We start from the raw sequence: 21,704 nt of genomic DNA on the forward strand, positions 1-21,704 counted from the left end.
CAATAACCAGTTACAATGGGGCACACAGGATTGTTACATTTGTGACATTTGGAGAGCATGTGGAAAGTGGATGTGCAGGGTGTCATAGGGGTGAGGAGGGAAATGCATTCAGGGAAGAGTGTCTGGAATGGGCCTAAGGCTTTAAGCAGGTGTTGGAGGTTATGCTGGACTTCTGGGATTGGATTACTGTGGCAGAGTTTATAGTGGAGGAGTCAGATAACTGGCAGAGGGCTTCCACCAAATAGTCACTGCAATTCATAACAATAGTTGTGGAACATTTTTGTGCAGCTAGGATGATTAGATACTTATGAAGTTGTGTAAGACTGTTCTTTCTTCTGCTGAAAGATTGATGTTCTCAGGAAGGGACATGGGGAGGAATGGTAAGGCCAAGTTGGAGGCACAGAATTCCCAAAAGTTGACCAAGTGGTAGTTAGGCGGAAGAGGGCGAGGATCATGGTTGGATGATGGTAGGAAGTGGGAGAGGCAGGGTTCAATGTTGGAATGAGTTTGGCTTTGGTCAGAAGGACTGGTGGCAAAGAAATGTTTCCATTGCAGGGATCAGGAGAAGGAGAGTAGGTCTTTGACAAGTTCAACATGGTCAAATTTGGGAGTAGGGGTAAAGGAAGAGAACTGAAACTTCTGTGGTACTGAGGGTTTTATGAGTGATAAGGTTTGAGCTATTTATTGGATTATATGTAAAAAGATGCCACATTATGAATACTCAGACTAAAGTGTATTTAGAGGAACTAGGGGACTTAAGGAGTGGAATAAAACTATTGGTGAAAGTGTAAGATATAAGGTTACTCTTCTGGTACAAAGATTCAAATTTCTATCAAAGAAAGTGTTCTGATAAGATGAGATACTGCATGAATAAAAGGGAATGTAGTTTTTATGATGAGAAGTCAAGTTCTAAAAGACATTGTTGGCATTTATAGTACAATTAATTTAATTTATAATTAATATAATAGGTCTGTGGAATTAGATGGCCCAACCAGGAACCAATTTTTTTGCCCTATACTGTTGAACTCAGAATTAATGAAGTTAATATGCAAAATTTCTTATTATTTGTTCACTCAGTACATATTATAGTGTGTAACAGACAGCTCAATAGCAACTGCTAAAAGAAGGTGACTATAGGCAGCATAAATTGTACTTATACCTTTGATAGATTCTCAGATAATAATTTATGAAAAAATAAGATTACTAACATTTTCAGACAATGTATGACATTTTAGTTCCAGTTTGTTAAACATAGATTAAAGGCAACTTCACTGTTTATTTACGTATTGGAATGTTCATATACAAGAACATTCACTTAAGAGCTCTGCATTATTTACATGAACATATTTTATGTAAACATAACACAACATGAACATTAGTTCATGTGAATGTGATCTATTTACAAAGGAGAGGAATCAGATTTAATTACCTTGTGATGGGGTATTATTTAAGTTTTGTGAGCCGGATAACAAAGAAAACATTTACTACAGCTTATGATATTATCATATTTACAAGGTTTTCCTAATTCCCATGACTCAATCATAAGTACAGCAAGAGTAAAAACCAACAGCATGGCACTAGCTGCTGAAGAGTGATGTCAGATGTATACAGTGTCTACTATGATTTTGTTATAAGTACTTCCTAAACATTGCAGTGGGTATAGCTGTAAGAAAGACGTAGTGCAGCACAAGATATAGTGCAGCACAAGATATAGTGGAGCACACTGGTATATCCCTAAACATAGGAATACGTGATATTTCTTACATCCATAAGGCTCAGAGGCACATTGATGATGTTAAAGGCACATAGTCATTTATGTAAATGTGATAATCATTATATTTCTCTGAATATCATTTGCCAAGGAAGGAAAACCAGACCAAATGATGCTGGTAGAAGATATTCTCTGTGGACCATATGCTGGGGTGTGAAGTATAAATGCAGTTACAAAGGTATCCACTTACGCCTGTTCTGGCTGTTCTCTGGATATCAATTATCTGAATATGATAGAAGGTTCTTTGTTGTTACCATGATTAAAATTTAATAGATTGTACACACACTAGATACTTTTTACAGTTAGAAGAAGATAAGAAGCATTTCATTTCTATACCATTAGCAAACCTATGTAAGACAATATTATCATTGTGTACTGTACTATCAAATGTCAACCGAATAGCTGTGTAAAACTATCAGATACTGTAATCCACAGAGAACATAATATTTAAAATGAATGTACTTGTAATACTTTTATAAATACAACATTACCTTCAAATGGCAGAATTTTTAAAACCACAGGTTGTTTTGGTATTGCTTGCAGGTTTGGATTACTTGAAGTTATACGCCCTGTAGCGGCACAATGCTGCCCCCTGAAACAGTAACACACATGTAAATCATCATGATATTTAAGTAAGTACAAAACTTGTACAATACATTTTACATTGAATGACAACTGTAAGACATTATCAGTTAATCAGATTCAAAAGTTTCACTGAAAGTGATTCGTGATCAAAGATATTTAACTACAGACTGTCTATCTAAGGCAACAAAATTTCTAATATATACACAGGTGACACATTATAATCTCTTCTGGAAAAGTTGACACAAAATTTCAAACATACCTTGATCTGAATTTCTGCATCTTTAACTGATGAAAAGAATACTAAACATTGTTTGAGCATACAATAATTTTTTGTTTCTTGTGATACATTGTACTATTTAAGAGGAAAATAGGGAATGGTATGTATTGTCCATTGACTCCAACTCATGCACAATATGCAAGTATGTACTCACTGTGCGATTTACAAGCATATGTTGTGGCACATTCAGGTTTAAGAAAGTTAGAGACATTGTCTTTATTGGATCTCATTGACTGATCAATTGATTGATTGACTGATTTTATTTCATGTTCCATAGGTCCAACTGTGTTGGGTTCACAGGCATATACAGACATTTGAGCACATAATTATATGAAAATTTATACGGTAATTTCTCGGAGTAGCAATACAGAAAAAAGAAGACACACATTTTTTTAGAATCATTAAAACACTGCAGAAAAACATATACAGGGCACAAACGGATACAGAGCTCAAGTTAAATAACATTTTTAGAGGCATTATATTATCTTGTACTATATAATATTAAAATCTTACAATCTATTTATTTAGAAATTCATCTAGACTGTAAAAAGCATTTACTAGCAGAAATATTTTTAATGCTTTCGCAAACTTATTATTGTTATGAATTTCTGTCTTTATTTCAGGAGGAAGATCACTGAATAGTTTTGATCCATTGTAGTGAACAGCCTTTTGCACCAAGCTCCGATTTCTATGCTTGCTGTGCATGTCATTCTACCCCCATGTGTTATGCTCATGATAATATTTATAAACAAAACACACGAGAGAAAAAATATATTGGCATGTAGTTGTGTATATTTTAAATTTTTGAAAGCTATTTCTACAGGAGTCTCTTGTCAGATATGAACCAGGCAATAATAATAATAATAATAATAATAATAATAATAATAATAATAATAATAGCTTTATTCAACATTGAATGGTACACTGCACATGTACAAAGAAACAGTAATGATTAAAGTTATTTGTACAATACGCAAGACACAGTCTTCTGAATACGTCATTTATTTACAACAAAATTACAATAAGGTGTTTACTGATTTCTATTCACATAATTTCACAAAGCATTTGTTGTTCTTCATATAAGTATGGTACTCTTCTAATGAGTAGAAAGGGTGTTTTACTAAAAATTTCTTAAGTTGATATTTCAGTTTAATTGTAGGAAGAGCCATGACTGCACAAGCAGTGCATTAGCTAATTTTATACCTGTGTACTGAGGCCCCCTTTCGTAAAGTGCTGTTCTGTGGCTGCCAATGCAAAATCTTTCTTTATTTCTAGTATTGTACTGGTGGAAATCTGAATAAGTGTTTGGGTGCAGTCTTTTCACAAGCAATATGGCTTTTAGAATGTATGTGTTTATAACAGTTAACACCTCTGTTTTTGGAAACAAGTTGCGACAAGATTCCCTATATTTTGCTCCACAGATTATTCTCACACCCCTTTTTTTTGAAGAATGAGTAGCTTATCTAGATTAGCTTTGGTTGTTGCCCCCCAAATTTCAATACCGTAGTTCAAGTGAGAGGAGAAAAGAGCATGGTATGCTTTAGTACTACGGTGTCTCTACAGAACTTGCTAATAGTACTGATTGCAAATATAATTTTTGACAACTTAGTTTCTAGGGAGTCAATGTGTGTGTCCCATTTCAGGTTGCTTTGGATTGTTATGCCAAGGAATTTTACACTAGACTCTTCCTTTACCAATTCGTTGCCCATGTATAATTTAATTTCATTATTCAAACTACTTTTGTTAAACTCCATCAAATATGTTTTACTGGTGCTTACATTTAAATGGCTTTCATTAAAAAACTGAACAATTTCTTTTGTCACATTATTGCACTCAGCCTCTAGTTCATTACATGATTCCTGTTTACATACAATGGACGTGTCATCGGCATACAGAACAATTTTGGAATTTATAGTACAGTATTTAATACCATTTACATAGATCAAGAACAGAAGGGGGCCCAACACCGAGCCCTGGGGCACACCATATTTTATGCACGTGATCTCTGATTTGTAGACACCACTTCCCATTTTAAGTAGAACAAATTGTTTTCTATTGCTCATATAACACTTTATTAGGTCATAATCAGCGCCTCTAATGGCCATTTTCCATAGCTTGTCTAATAGGATGTCAACATTCACACAATCAAAGGCTTTTTCCAGGTCTAGGTATACACCTGCCACATGTTCCTTGCTTTCGATACCCCCTGTCACCTCTTCAATTACTTGAGCAGCTGCAGTGCTAGTTGATTTACCTTTTAGGAATCCATTTTGATTTCCGAACATCAGGTTGTGTTTGTTAAAAAAGTTTATAATCTTGTTGTATATAACTTTCTCAACTATTTTGGAAAAGGATTTTGGAAGGATTGAGACTGGCCTGTAGTTTTCTATTTTGTTGTTGTCACCTTTCTTAAAAATGGGTGTTACCTGTGCTATTTTGAGTCTGTCTGGAAAGGTACCTGATTCTATTATATTGTTGACTGCTGCAGACAGAGGTACAGACACATTTTGGCTACAGGCTTTTAAAACATTAGTATTTAGGCCATCATGCCCAGCTGAATTAGAGGGTTTTAGAGAGCTAATGATGCCCATTATTTCTGCACAGTTTGTGGGGGCTAGATGTATACTATGGTCACATGTATTACCTTTAAAACTGTAGTGCATGTTTTTATGTTTGCCATTTATGGCTTCTCCTACAGAAGAAAAATATTCATTAATTATATTTGCAATTTCCAGTTGGTCTTTTATGAGCATACCATTGTGGTTAATAGTAAAGTCCATACAGGATTTGTCATTGTAGGTTCTAAAACTGTTTATGACTGCCCAGATGCCAGCAGTTATGTTGTGTAAGTTTTGAAGCTTATTTGCAACATAGTTGCTCCTGGTCTGTGAGAGTAAGTCGTTATAGTGTGCTTGATATATTTTGAAGGCTTTCTTTACCTCAGGAATCTCTCTATTGTTCAGCATTGCACTGTGGAGTAGTTTTAATTTTTCCCTTGCTTCAGTGACATTACTATTTACCCAAATATTTTAGTTTATATTTTTTGTTTGTTTCATTTTTGTGATTACAACTGGGCATGTGGTATCAAGGCAGTAATAGAAGTCAGCAGCAAAGGTATCATATGAAAAGCTATTATTTTCAAACCATTTTATTTGTGCTAGCATGTAGTTTAGTCTATTTATGTTGTCATTATACATTATTCTTTTAGTTACAAACTGCTGCTTTGTAGTGACAGTGGGGGCCTCATGGCGCTCCAATTTAAGCTGTACTACATGGTGATCTGAGATGGCTAGTTTTAAAACCGATGCACTGTGGGATAGGTGGGTCATGTTTGTTATTATGTTGTCAAGACATGTTTTACTATTGCCAATTTCTCTAGTGGGTTCCCGAATGAGTGGGGTCAGGTTAAATTCATCACACAGATGATGTAACTTTTTGGTGCCGACATCATTTGTTAATAAATCTATATTTATATCCCCTGTAACTATAATATTTACATGACCATTTGGCCCAGAAAATTTTGTGTCTATATATACAAGCAAGTCAGAAAGATTTACAAAAAAGGTATCTGTATTTGCTGCAAGTGGCCTGTAAACACCGATAACTGTTATGTTATCTCTACCCCATTTTAGGTTTATTGCAGAAAATTCTGAGACTCCTTCCAAGCAGAAGGCACTCACATCAATAACATTAAAATGACTTTCATTTACAGTGACAATTGCTACACCTCCCCCAGTCTTGTCTTTTCTACAGAAGGCTGTGCAGAATTTCATACACAATGGTTGACTAATGCTAATCAGAGCTTCATTGCACCAATGTTCAGTTACAACTAATATATCGAGTTTGTCAATCCGTGAAATTACATCTAGATCATTATGCTTATTTCTAAGACTACCAAGATTCTGGTGTATGATTTTAAGGCTGAGTTTTACCTGCTGGACCTTAGAGGATAATTTTGGACAAGCAATGAGGCCAGCAGGCTTTACAACTTTCCCTGGCTTGCCAGCAGTGGCTGGTGTTGTGGCAGATTTTGTTGAGGTGGGTTGTACCACTGTATGGCAATGGACCTCTTTTCATAACTTCATCACATGTTGATAACTAGTTTGTCAAAAAGTGTCTTTTAAAAAGACATTGTGGTAGGGGTGACAGCTTTTGAAAATAAATGTGGATATTTTAAATCACACTTCAAAGATGTTGAAAACTAACCATCATGAAGATCCAGTTTCAGGTATTTTTGAATGAGCAACACTTGATAAATGTAAACAAACTCTATGTCTCTTCTCACTCATAAAGAGTGTGTTCTTATGAACAGTGGGCCATTTGATGAAAATGTTTGCCATAGAGTCAAGGTTCAAGTTCTTTGTTTCTTGTTTATGGACATGCATGATAACATTGTCGTTCAGTTTCCATGTCATCATGGTGTTATTCAGGGAAAGTTATTAATCTTGTAAGGGTAAAGAAAGAAAATTCTACTGGACATTCAGAAATAGGAATTGTTAAAGCAATCTTCATCAATTTCATCACCTCAGGAATCAATTAACCAATATGCATGTTTGAGTAAAAGAAGCATATTAAGTCTTCTGTACTTTCAATGAAATAATTTTTATACTTACTCACATCTAACATCATATTTGTAGGCAAAGCTTATCTTTCTGGGTCAGAGTCATCTTTATAAAATTCTGTTACATTCCTGCATGCAATCTTTAGTGCTGAGACGAAGAAATGTTTCTATTTCTCTGAACTGAGTCATAGGAGCTCTGGAAAATCGATCCTCAAAACACTGAATCATAATATCAAAAACCTCAGAACAATCGTGGGGCTGACAAAAGCATAGGGCAGAGCACCATCATCAAGAGAAATCTTTTGAACGGTTGGAAATTTAGGATCTTCAACATCAACTTTGTTGGTCAGTTCCAAGCAGCAATAGCCTCATATTTCATCAAAACTATCATCAATTTGAGATAACTTCACAACATCTGAGACACCATTAATATTGTCAATGGCTTTTTGGAGCTGTAGAGAGGAACTCTGTAGAAAAGTATTCAGAATTTCAGCTGTCTCTAAAATTTTAATAATTAGTGTAGTGCCAAAGGTAAGTTTGAAAGAACACAGAAAATTTAAAAAACCTTTAGATTTAGCAGTGACTTCAGATTTTTTGCACTCAAGTTCCTTGAAGTGGTAGTCACATACAATAAATTTCCATTTGTATCCCCCACAACATCAACCAATACTGTTAGTACTGTATCAGCATTGTTCTATATTTTGTGTCTTTTAGGTATTCCCAAAATCTTTGTCTCAGCCAATGGACAACAAATCACATCTGACGATTTTCTTCAGTTTTGTGTCAATAAGGGCACAGGCAGTCTGGTCATAGCAGCCACAGGCAGTGGTCATGTGTGTGAGATGTGCTTGTATAAATTGGTGCAGGTTTTCTACTTCAGAAGAAGTAGAAAGCTTAAAGTTTGTTTGTCCCAATGTATGACACCTAGACTAAACAAAAGGACCATAGACTTATGAAAATCAATTGTGCATTCTGGTCTACACCATAAGACTCACAATCAAGCAACATTTAGTTAAAAAAGGCATGTCTGGTCACATGTGTGGGAACAATACTAAATGGGTCTACTGGGGGTATAGAATATAGCCAAAGAGGGGAAGCATAAATGGTCACTGGAGTGTTTGAACCCTAAAATGTCACAGGAAAGCTGTAGAACCTGAACTGTGAGACAACTGAAGATAGATGCCTGTTATTCTATGAATGCCTACTTACAAAGATTCAAGCACTACTATTAAGTTGCCGGCTGCTGTGGCCCAGCGGTTCTAGGCGCTTGAGTCTGGAATCGTGCTGCTGCTATGGTCGCAAGTTCGAATCCTACCTTGGACATGGATGTGTGTGATATCATTAGGTTAGTTAGGTTTAAGTAGTTCTACGACTAATTTACGGATGAGCTCAGATGTTAAGTCCTATAGTGCGTAGAGCCATTTGAACCATTTGCACTATTAAGTTGACTTTTAGCAATATACTACCTCTTTCAATGTATCATTCCCACAGAGACCATGAAGACAAAATTAAACTAATTACCATGCAGACAGAAGCAGTGAAAATGTAATTTCTTTTGTTGTCCATATGCAAGTGGAATGTAAACTAACCCTAATACAAGGTCTAACTTAAAGGACTCATTAAACGGATGAGAGTTAAATGTGGCAGACTGCAAAGGCCTCTGGCACAGCCTTGTAGACACTAACGCTGATGAATATCAGCATGCTACAAGAGTGCACTGGAACTGTAGCTGGAGACCAGAGGGCGTGATCACTAAGAGCAGATACACAGTAACATGATAATAATGATGTAATGGATAATCCAGTGGGCACTAGTAGTCAATGGTAGGTAATAAATAGCTTATGTCCTGAACAGGCAGCATGGCAGAATATGACGAATAATGTTACAAGAGACACTGTAAACAAGGTTACTGATATGCTGCATGATAAGCAAGTACACCAGCTCATAGTAAACTCTGAAGGAAAATTACTGGTGATAATGGCTTCTCCATATGATAGTTGTTTCAAAAGGTATTGAGAATAAAAGGTAGGAAAGTGCTGGAATTTGTAAAATTAAGATTATAAACAATAATAATCACATTTTAACAACCAAGATGTCAATGGATACATGTTGGTAAAAGCTGCCAATTCAGCGACTCAGAATTGTAATACAATATACCAGACTGATACAAAAGTGCAAAGTATTATAATTACATGATTAATTAGTTTGTAGCAAAATAGCAGCAAGAAAACTATTTAAAGTGCTCCTAACTGTTACAAATGCATAAATTGCAAACACAGCTAAGTTCAGTTTTTCAGGACAGCCACAAATCGCACTCAGGAAGTGTTATCGACTATTTTTGTTCTATGACATTACAAGAGCTTCATCAAAATCTCTGAAATTTACTCTGTGAAATATACAACAGAGTGGGACAATATGGACTCTTACATTGACATTAACGGACATATTCCATTTACAGTAAGGTAACTTCCATTTAAAGTACAGTAATTTGCTGATTACTTTGCTAGCACCAAAGATTAAACAGGAAGTACAACAGTGTTTGTAATGTACATGGCAGTGTGCATCCAAAGATACACTTATTGTTTTGAATTTAATTCTTGAAAAACCAATGCAGTTCAGTTACTTCACTAACATCAAAAAATGGTAAACTACTTTAGTTTGTTACAAAATTCGTATTTCTACAGGAATTTATTTGATCAAATGCTCTAGATAACCAGTCTCAGCTGCCTGCCATGTTATCCTAACAGAAATAAAAAAAAACAGGTTTTTATGTATATTTTTGGCAATACATTTGTAAAGATATTTTGAAGATGTATTTTGACAGACATTGCAGCACAATGATATTTTGTCCAGTGCAGAAAAGTTGTCTATACACATGCCCAAAGTGGCAGCAGAAATTTAAATTTCTATTTCCCATAAGAATAAGGAGTACTTAACAAATGGAAGCTGCTTACCGTAAACAATGGAAAACCCAGGATGGAAGAATGATAATATTACGAGAAGTATAGATGTTACTCACTATATAGCAGAGATGCAGAGTCACAGACAGAAACAACAAAAAGACTGTCAAATGAAGCTTTCAGTCAAACATGACTTCAACAGAATCCAACAACAACAACAACAACAACAACACACACACACACACACACACACACACACACACACACACACACACCACTGCATGCCAAGGCCAGACTGTGCACATCAGTGCACAATATGAGAAGCAAACTGAGCACTGGGGGTAAGGAGGAGGCTGGGATGGGGAGGGGGAAGGATAGCAGGCTAGAGGTGGTGGCCGGTAAAGTGTTGCCTGGTGGGTGCATACAGGACAAGGTAGGGAGATGGTAGGGCAGCTACGTCCAGTCAGGACGTTAGATGGTGGACGGGGCGGGCTTCAGCAGAAAAAAAGAGAGAAGTAAAAAGGCTGTGAACAGGGAAGGATATAGGTAAAGGACAGTGACTAACGAAGGTTGAGTTCAAAATGGTTCGAATGGCTCCAAGCACTATGAGACTTAACTTCTGAGGTCATCAGTCGCCTAGAACTTAGAACTAATTAAACTTAACTAACCTAAGGACATCACACACATCCATGCCCGAGGCAGGATTCGAAACTGCAACCATGGTGGTTGCCCGGTTCCAGACTGTAGCGCCGAGAACCGCACGGCCACCTTGGCCAGCCAATGAAGGTTGAGGCCAGGAGGGTTACGGGAATGTAGGATATGTTATAGGGAGAGTTTCCACCTGCGCAGTTCAGAAAATCTGGTGTTAGTGGGTATGATGCAGATGGCTATTCAGCATCTCCACTACTGGTGAATAGCAATATCCTTTTCATAATATTGTCATATTTTGATGTTAGTGTAGTAACTGAAATACATTGGTTATTCATGAGATGGATTTGAATCAATAAGTATATATGTGGAACATTATCTTGTACAATAAGAATACTACATTATCTTTGAATGCACATTGCCATGGATGTTGCAGACACTGTTGTACATTCAACTCAATTTCTAGCACCAGCTATGTAATCAGCCAACTACTGTACTCTGCCAGCCAGTGTGGCTGAGTGGTTCTAGGTGCTTCAGTCTGGAACCGCGCGACTGCTATGGTCACGGGTTCGAATCCTGCCTCGGGTATGGATGTGTGTGATGTCCTTGGGTTAGTTAGGTTTAAGTAGTTCTACATTCTAGGGGACTGATGACCTCAGATGTTAAGTCCCATAGTGCTCAGAGCCTACTGTACTCTAAGTGTAAGTTACCATACTGTAAATGGAATACATTCATTAATATGAAAGCAAGATTACATATTGTCCCACTTTGTTGTTTATTTCACAGTGTAAATTTCAGTGATTCTGATGATGCTCTTATAATATTATAAAACTAAAGTGATCACTAAAACTTACTGAAAGTGACTTGTGGCTCTCCTGAAAAACATAATTTCAGCAGTTGCTGTTTCCTCTTCAGGCAATGCCTGCTCTCACTAAACACCACAGCTAAGTCCACAGTTAGTGGAGAACTGAATAAACACCAAAAATGATAGCAAGTCAAAGTCCAGAGCAGGATTGGCATCAGTATAGAAGCTACGCATTATTGGAAACAATGCAAATAGTGTATTATATGAAACTGGAGAACTGGAGCATCAGGCTGCTATTGGCCTCACCTACATGCCTCAGTGGCCATACCTCTTGTGGCACCTGCTAAACGTAGTGCCATTGATTGTGTCCACTGAGGGGGGGTATTAAATCCACTCTCCTGAAATTGGCACACAGAGCTGAAAATGTCGTATCCTATAACGGTGATGGCAGGAGTGGATACTTGCCGCCAGTGGATCTAGCACCATAGGCTCTTGCCCAGCAGGAGACCCAGTCGAGGACTGTGTGGGTGGCAGAGGTGTTAATGTTCCCAAAGGAGGAGACTGCTCTGGTGCCATTGTTGGTGATTGAGGGACAGGGCAGAGGAAAAGGATATACTAAAGTGCAAGAGGCAAGTGGAGAGGGTGAGAGACATAGTTAGTGGGGCCCCTGGAGTCAGGTGTGGGGTTTGGAGGGGGCAGCAAGTTCATCAACATTATACGACTACGGTCACAGCAGGAGCTGGTTGTGATGATGGGTTAAATGGACATACCTGGCTGTGACGTCAAACAGCCTAAGGCCCGTGTCATCTACAACGTCCCTTCAGCCCACACCAGACACCAGGTGAATATATGTGCCAAGATACAGGCACCCTGCAGAGAGATGGACCTGTAGGTAAGATGGGTGCACTGTACAGGATATGGGAGTTCTAACACATGTGCCTGTGGAGTATTTGGCAGGGCGAAGTCCATACACAGGTGTGGCCCAATAGGTTGTGAGGAAGCTGTGAAAGCAACCTAGGTCAATGACACCTGCAAGACCTTCCTTATCTAGAATTTAAGACTGTGGACCATACACCCAACCTTCATGTAGGAGGTGGGGTGAAAAGGAGTGGTGGTCATAGGATTGATGGCATTGTGGCGACAGGAGACCTGCAGCTTAGTCAATGTAAACTGGGGCCTATCATCTTACGCCAGAGTGCAAGATGCCCCCTCAACGGTAATAATCCTCTCAATGGCATGCGTGATGACAGGATTGGTAGTGTACAGCATGTGTGCCACATACAGGAATCTGGAAAGTTTGTCCACTGCCAGCAACCAAATAGCTCCCTGAATTGTATGACATGGACATTCTCACAGGAAAGGACAATTGCGTCATGGTGAAAACCATTGTACTGGGATGCCTTATTGAGACAGCAAGCATGGCAGGAGCAGCACACAATTTAATGTTGGCAAAAATGCTGGGCCAATAACTTCATGTGCATCACATCCTCCAATGGGACACATGAAGGAGATGGGGGATGCAGAGTCAGAGGGAGCAGTATGTAACTCAGCTGTCAGAGCCCTACAAGACCAATGTTAAGATGCCCTTCATGGTTTTGAGTGAGTAAGGTCAGGTTATAAGAAATATGCTCCAGCCATTCTTTCTTACCACTGACAAAACCTTCCTCAGCCAGCACTGGACCACAGGACAATGCTAAGGCTACTTCATGCACCATTATGAGGTATTCATCAAAGGTCATTTATAGGCGTTGATCCAGGGTAAAACAGTTTCCTGGCTATCAAATCCCATGTTGGTGCCAAGAGGGTGGTGGGACTGTTACACCTCTCGCAGGGAGACACTTGATAAGCAATAATAAGGAACAGGTATACAGAACATAGGTTTATTACGGCCTCGGTGAGAGATTTATTAACAAAAGAAAAATTCTTCTCAATAAAAAATAATGCAACTTCTCAGACAATAACAGGCACATACCTGGAACACACAGTGAATAAATGTAGTGGGACATGAAGACTATGCCACTGATGATCCCTAATGATGGAGGTTGAGCATTTGGCATAACTGGCCGACAGATACATCTCAAGATATTGCTGGAAAGTCGTAGGTCCCACTGTGGTGGCTTCCGATTGAGCTCTGACTGATGGGCTGCTAAGAGCTGGCACAAAGAGCTTTGGAAGACTGAACTCCCAATGCCACCACATATGGCCGAGGCGTGTAGGAATTCATGCCGTTCTGTACACAAGACACAGTGGAGAAATTAAATCCCTGACAGGGAGGAACTCTAGTGGCACTTTTCCTGCTGTCTGCCATCTTTGTTGTGATGGATACAGCATGGGGAGGCAATGCCTTGTACATACATAACCCTGTGAAGCTTCAGTTTCTGAGGGGTTGCCAATCCATATAGATGATCTTCAGATACATGGAATCTCTTCCCCATAAGAGGATGAGAGAGACAGTAGTTGATTTTGCCATCAGGGTCAATTTACATGGCAACAGCAGGGCCCCTTGGTAGATGTTGGTCCCAAGCACTCTGCTCAACATCAATTGGTGTTGGCCCGAGCTTGGGCAATGGAAGACCACCATTCACAGGGGAAGACAAAGGAGCCACCAGAAGTGAAGCCTGGGCAACAGCGTCCTGCTGTGATGCAGACAATATCACATACTTTCATTATGTCTTTGGTTGTTGTCCTTGGTGTTGACGTACTGGCTGCTACACTGGCTGGAAAATAGGTTGTTACAACTACTGTCTACTGTAAATGATGTATCTGACAGATGCACATTTACATTTCACAGTCTTTCGCTTTCACTGTTCACAAGCCCCCAATATTACACAGTTATATGGCCAGTGCACTATTGTTTTAACTTTCCATAAGCCTCATTAACAGTTTGCAGGCAAACATCCACATACTGCTACAATAGTTTACTGCTGAGTATCTATGTGCAGTAAAAACATAACCACAAAGTTCACAGTTCTTGAAGAATCCAAAGGTACATATGGAGCAGACACTGTCATTGCTTTAACACATGGCCTAATTGTGTTACACTTATTTCACTGTTCAGTTGATGCATTGTTGTCATTCTAACCAACACAGGTTCCTTGTCTGAAACTCGGCCGTGGACTGACTGTCTCATGATCAAAAATCGGTCCCTTATATATCCTCAACAATAATAGGTGCTGAAACTACACATTATTCTAAGTTAAATTTATGGAAATTACAATTAAAACTTAACTCATTAAATTAACTGAATACATAAAAAATGTGTTCCATTTAACAGTTTCTTCTACTACAAGGCTTAGGGTGAATTATTTGTTTAAATGATGAAATTAAAATATATAGTTACATAAACAATACTTTTGACAAAACTGTTAATTACTTTGGAATTAATGAAGGGCTGGGTTCGCTAACATGTTTTCGAATAGAGCCAAATAAATACTTAAAGAATGCTAGGGTTTCGCTTTACAAATGTCTTTATTTATTACAGAATTTATATTTCTTTGTAAGTCAACGACAGACTTTAGTTACAAAACAATTACTGCTTTCACCCTATAACAAAAGATACTAACTAGGAATAGTCGAAATAAATTAGAAAATCATTTACATACTTAAAACTAAGCACAAAATTAGATCTGGTGTTATATTATTTAAAACTGAAGGCCAACCTTTCTCTTTTATGAAAATACAGATTATACTCGCATATGTTAATGGTAATTAGTCAAAAGTGAAAAATGAATTTAAAGATGCAGATGGCAAAACAAGAAGGGAAGTAAAATTATCCCAACTTGCTTCATCACAATTTGGAACAAGGAAAGGCCCGGAGTTTTGTGTTCGTTGCCAATGGTAGTTTCCTAGGGCAGACTTGCTTCAGATGTTTGCAACAATGTGAACCATTTGGGAGTTGCATTTGAACAATTGCCTGTCCCAACAGCTGGGTCACTACAGCTGGAATCCAATAGTGGCATTGTCAGGAGAATGTTAGGACACAAACGGCATCACAGATGGAAAAGTGATGCACAGACGACCTCGTAATGGAGGCTTCTTTGGCTATTGAGGGTGAAGGAGGGAGAGAAGTGATAACTGCAGCTATCCATGCAGTTGTTCATCTGGACTGGTCCCCTCCTGTGCTGTCAATTTAGAGGAGGCCAGAAAGGTGAAGAGTGCATTGTACAGAGAGTGATGATGGTGAAGCTTCAATAGATCATCCTTAAACGTCTGAATGAACTGCTCCACCAGACCACTCAATACTGGGTGGAAATGTGCTATGTGGACAAGAGCATTTCTATTGGATGCATGGGAAGACGTGAACTAGGCAGACTTAAACTGAGGCCCATTGTCCATGTCTCGTTTCTGGCAGACCTTCGATCAGAAAAAATGTGGTTTAAGGCTTGAATCACATGCTGACATGATGTAGAAGACATCTGGGAGATGCATGGAAAACTAGATCCTGCATAGATCACGATCAACCATGAATGGCCAAGAAAATGGCCTGCAAAATCCAAGTGTAGTTGTGACCATGATGTTAATGTCTACATCCATGGAAAGTAGCAACTAGATGGGGCTGCTTGTTTGCTTTCACACGTTGTGCACATGGCCACCAAGGCAGCAATATCACTATCTATCCCCTTCCAATATACATGTTGCTTCGGCAGGAGTATGATACCTGAATCACTTGGCGAAGCAGGTGTAAAATATGGCATTAAAGAGAGGATGGGATGATCACTCAAGTACAGCCATTTCTGCCGTGAAGCAACAAGACACCATTGAGGGCAGAGAATTCATGCCAGTGGTGCTAATAACCTTGAACGTCTGGGCTGACTATCTGCTGAGAGTCTGATAGCCATCCCCACTGGACCGGAAGGAGAAATTCATGAAAAACCACATCCTCTGCAGAACACTGGGCCACCAATTTAGCATCAATAGGGAGTGAGACAAGAGCTGCTTCATCTTCAGTATGTAAGTGTGTACAGACTTCCAGACTGGAATCAAAGGAAGAGTCCTGACCTACCAGCAACCATGAAAGTAGCTCAGTGTTGGCATGGTGAGTTGTACAATGGCAGTGAATTTCATAGGAATCGCTGACAAGAAACAGAGACCATCACTGAAGGCGGCAAGCTGATTTTGTGGGGATGTTGGCATCAGTGCGAAATAGTGGCAGTATTGGTTTGTGGTCAGTCAGTAGGGTAAAAAGACATAGTCATGGGATTTTTTTAAAGCAAAGACAATGACCATGGCTTCTTTTTCTATTTGTCCATAGCTGCACTGGGCCGATGCCAATGTATTTGAGATGAAGGTGATTGTTATTTCACCCCACCAACTATATGCAATGGAATGGCTCCTACACAATAAGTGGATGCATCCACCTTGAAGACCACAGAAAGTGACAGATTGTAAGCCATCAGAGAGATGGGCTGAGTCAATGCCTGCTTAAGGGCCTGGAAAGTTTGGTCGCTAGTGTCCCAATTACATGCCACATTCTTGCATAAGAGACAGTGCAGCAGAGAAGCGACAATTGCACCATGTAGAAGGACCTTAACAATAGTAATTCCGGTTGCCCAACATGGATTGAAGTTGCTTAACATTTGTCAGTGGTGATAAATCCTGCATAGCCTCGACCTATTTCAGCCTTATCTAGATTCCTAAAGTGCTGTGGATATGATCCAGATATTGCACTTCAGGACTGAAAAACTGGCACTTCTCCCAGTTACAATGAAAATTTGCAGCTTGGAGGAAGGAGAAAAGAGCATCTAGGTTATCAGCCAAGTCCTGTATGGACTGTCCTGCAATTCTGATGTCATCTAGGTAGTTGACTGTGCCCAGCACTTCCTGCCTAATGCGTTCCAAATATTGCTGAAATATCACTGGGGCACTCTCAATATCAATAGGGATGCAGTTGTAGCAGAAGAGACAGAATGGTGTGTTGCTTACCAGCAATTCACACAACATCTGATCCAGCAGAAGCTGTAGACATATATCCTTGAGGTCAGTTTTCATGCAGACCTTGTGCCCAGTCAGTTGGGTAAGAATATCGTCCATCTTTGGAATAAGGTAAGCATCCTCAATGGATTGTGCATTAATCGTGTTCTTGAAATCACCACGTATGTGGAGGAAGCCATCTGATTTGTCGACCAACATGATTGGTGTTGTCTACTGAGTTTTGGAAACAGCCATCAAGATGCTAGTGTCTTGCAACTTATCCCTCATGGTGAATGAGACGTTCCTAGCCTCGAAAAAGTGGGGCATGGCTGTTGGGAAGAGGATAATATGTGCTTCAAAACCCACACTGCCCATAGTACAAGGTTAAAATACTGAATGATACTTCTCATGAAGAGTGTAGAAGTAAGGAATGTCAGTGCCCGGCTGGATGCCACTGCTCAAATTGTGCTCTTCTAGTCCCAAACCTGCAAAGATGTCAAGTCTTAATAAGTCTGTAACCCCTCGGTTATCACTGACAAGGAGGCACCCTTTACAGATAATTGTCCCAAACTGGAAGAGGGCTGTGAACTGTCCTTTGACTATGTGATGAAGGAAGTTGGGATAATGGTAATTCTCCTCTTGTTTTGCCATCTGCCTCCTTTAAATTCGTTTTGTTACTTTTAATTATTTACCATTAGCATACATGAATATAATCTACATTTTCATAAAAGAGAAAGGTTGGCCCTCAGTTTAAAAAAATATAACACCAGATTTAATTTTGTGCTTATTTTTATTTATGTAATTGATTTTCTAATTTATTTTTGTTATTACTAGTTAGTAACTTTCATTATAGGGGTAAAAATTAAAAGTCTATTGTTGACATATAAACAAAATAAATTCTGTAATAATTGTAAACATTTGGAAGATGAAATGCTAGTATTCTTAAAGTATCTATTTGGTTATAGTCAGAAACATGTTAGCAAAGCCAGCTCTGAATTAATTTCAAGTTTATTAACAGTTTTATCAAAAGTATTGTTTGCATAACTATATATGTTAATAAACAAATAATTCGGCCTAACTCTTGCAGTAGAAGAGACTGTTAAAAAGAAAATTTATTTTTATGTATTCAGTTAATTTAAAAAGTTAAGTTTTAATCGTAATTTCTGTAATTTAACTTTGAACAATGTGTAGTTTCAGTACCGATTATTGTGATGACGCCTAAGGGCCCAATTTTTGGTCATGAGACAGTCAGTCCACGACCGAGTTTCAGACAAGTAACCTGTGCTGGTTAGAACAACAGCAATGCTTCAATTTAACTGTGAAATAAGTGTTAAACAATTAGGCCATGTGTAAAAACCAATGACAGTGACTGCTCCATACATACCTGATTGTTCTTCTAAAACTGTGAACTTTGTGGTTAGGTATTACTGCTCGTAGATGTTAAACAAGAAATTATTGTAGCAGTATGTGGAGTTTTGCCTGCTAACTATTAATGAGGCTTATTGAAGGTTACATAATAGTGCACTGGCCATATAACTGTGTATTATTAGGGGGTTGTGGACAGTGAAATTAAAGTACTGTAAAACATAACTGTACATCTGTCAGCTACATCATTTAAAGTAGTCAGTGTCGGAATCCACAAACCCCATTTTTCAGCCAGTGTAGCAACAAAGTAAGTCGACACTGAGGACAGCAAATGAAATAAATAAAAACAGGTGGAAACACCACAACTTCCACTGCGTCATTGCTTGTAACTGCAGAGGCACTGAAAGAATGGTTGCACTGGAGGAGAGCCTAACCACTGGTAGGTGTTCCATATGATGGTCAAGGCAGTAGAACAGGTGTCCACTTTTAGAGGTTGATAGGGTGAAAATTGACAGATATCTGGAAGGACTTTTGTTGATCTCTGGACAGGAAGAATGGCATGGACTTGGAAGCGTCTCTGGGGCCACCATGCCTGATTCCTCCATCAGGAAAATATTCACTTGAGCTGAATCCACATGCATCTTGGTGGAGGACTGGCAGACCTCTACTTTGTGACCTGTCTTGCCACAGGAGAAACATTTGGCATGGTGAAACTGGCACTGGTACCGAGGATGCGTGATGAAACAGTTAATGGAGGAAGGCAACTGTTGGAGGCTGTTGGCAGGGAATGTCCATTTACCAATAGGTGGAAAGCCTGTAGGGAACAGGGGCTGCCGATTTAACAAGCGGGACAATGGATCTTGTATGGAAGCTGACGCAAAGATGAACTGCCTGAAAGCTCAAATAATCTAAAGGCAATCATCCAACGTGGGATCTATCAGTTTCAGTAAGTCCATCTGAAGCCCTTCATCAGGTGCATGTACCAGGAGCATGTCCCAAATGTGTAACATGGCGTGAGACTGTTTATGTGCTTCATTGGAACACCAAAATTGGCATTCCCGAGAAAGACCTTGGAGTGTTGTGATCCATTTCCAGTAGGACTGACCCCCTTCTTATGGCAGCTGAAAATTTTATGTTGTGGCACAACTGCATGGCCTTCAAGACAAAATTTTCTTGCAAGCAAAATTTCACTTCCTTGTATGATGCTGCATGTGGTTCTAATTCAGATTTCAATTTCTGAATGAGTTGGTAAACCTCTGGTCCAACATAGACAAGGAGAAATGCCCTATGATGGGAATCACATGAGATACCAAACACCAGAAAATGCTGCTTAATGCGCGTCATGTAGTTCATCTAAGATTTTAATTTCTTGTCAAAAGGGGGAAAGGGTGGAGTTCCACCACAAAATCCTTTAGCCATGAGGTCCAGCTGAGAAGGGCATTGGAATCCATTGGTAGACACTGTTGTAAACCTCACTAATATGGTGACCAATCTTTATGGGACCACCTGGATCCAAATATCACATCGCCACTGCTGTATTTCCATGGGGAGATGCTTGATAAGCAGTAATAAGAAACAGGTAAACAAGAACAAGAGTATATTATGACCACAGTAGAGATTTTTAATAACAAGGGACAAAATCTTCACAATAAGAAATAATGCAACTTCCCAGACACTAACAGGCATATGCCTGGGACACACAGTGAATAAACATAATGGGACATGTAGACAAAGCCACTGATAATTCCTAACAATGTGCACTGTGTGTACAGCATACCTGGCTAACAGGCATCTCTCAGGATATTGCTGAAAAGTTGTAGGACCTGCTGCGCTGGCTTCCGACTGGGCTCTGACTGATGGCCTGCTAAGAGCCAATGCATGAAGTGGCCCAGAGCTCTGCTGGAGTGAACTTACAATGTGTCTGCTTGCGCCACTGTATATATCCATGGCATGTAGGAATTCCTGCCAATCCAGTTCCGCACACATGACATGGTGGACGAAATAGGCCCCTGACAGGGAGGACCTCTGGTAGCACTTGTCCTGCCATCAGTTGTCCTTGTTGTCATTGATGAAATCTAGGGACACAATGCCTTATACATATGCTTCAGTGTCAGAGGGGTTGCCGATCACTTTAGGTGGACATTGGGTACATGGTAGGGTCAGAACACCACCAACCTAATTTCAATCGCCTCTTTATAGACACTGTTCCAAAAACCGGAAATGTTGGCGACTAACACAGTTTCATCAAATTTCATACTGTGCCCCTCATTTAAGCAGTGTTCTGCTACTGCCAATTTTTCCGGCAGTTGTAGTCTCGTATGACGGCCATGTTCCACACACCTGTCATGCACTGTGCAAATGGAATGGCCAACGTAAGGTTTCCCACACTGACACGAAATTTTGTACACACCAGGTTTCCTAAGCTCCAAATCATCTTTCACAGAGCCTCCAGCATAAGGAAGAAAGGCCACCGATCTATGTTCCTCTTTGTGCACCCCTGGAGATGGTCCAAACTCCATAGTCCGACGAATCTGCTTCTTGGAGTATCCATTTTCCTTAAAAACAGCCATTAAATGCACAAGTTCTTGGGTTAAGCTATCCACGTCAGAAATGGCATATGCTCTCCTTAACAAAGTCCTAAGGATGCCACTGCGTTGGTGCAGTGGATGACAACTCTTAGGATGCAGATACGAATCTGTGTGCGTCGGCTTTCGATGAACACTGTGTCCCAAAGTACCATTTGGAATCCTTCGCTGACCGAGATGTCATCGCTTACAAAACCTGGCAGTGTGGTATCGAGTCAAGTTGATTTTAGGATCCGACAGCAAAAACGAAGAGACTTACAAAACTTATTATGGTGGGAAAGCCTACATAATCAGATC

General features: G+C 39.3%; 1 protein-coding gene across 1 annotated transcript in view; it reads right to left on the reverse strand.

Moving 5' to 3' along the window:
- Positions 1–21,704, reverse strand: part of LOC126334788 (DNA polymerase nu-like) — a 451,725-nt gene that overhangs the window by 122,963 nt on the left and 307,058 nt on the right. The window contains exon 11 of the mRNA XM_049997409.1: positions 2,263–2,363. Coding sequence (XP_049853366.1) covers positions 2,263–2,363 — 101 coding nt within the window. The remainder of the gene's footprint in view (positions 1–2,262; positions 2,364–21,704) is intronic.

Source organism: Schistocerca gregaria, chromosome 2 (assembly GCF_023897955.1).
Source record: "Schistocerca gregaria isolate iqSchGreg1 chromosome 2, iqSchGreg1.2, whole genome shotgun sequence".
In the NCBI taxonomy this organism is placed as follows: domain Eukaryota; kingdom Metazoa; phylum Arthropoda; class Insecta; order Orthoptera; family Acrididae; genus Schistocerca; species Schistocerca gregaria.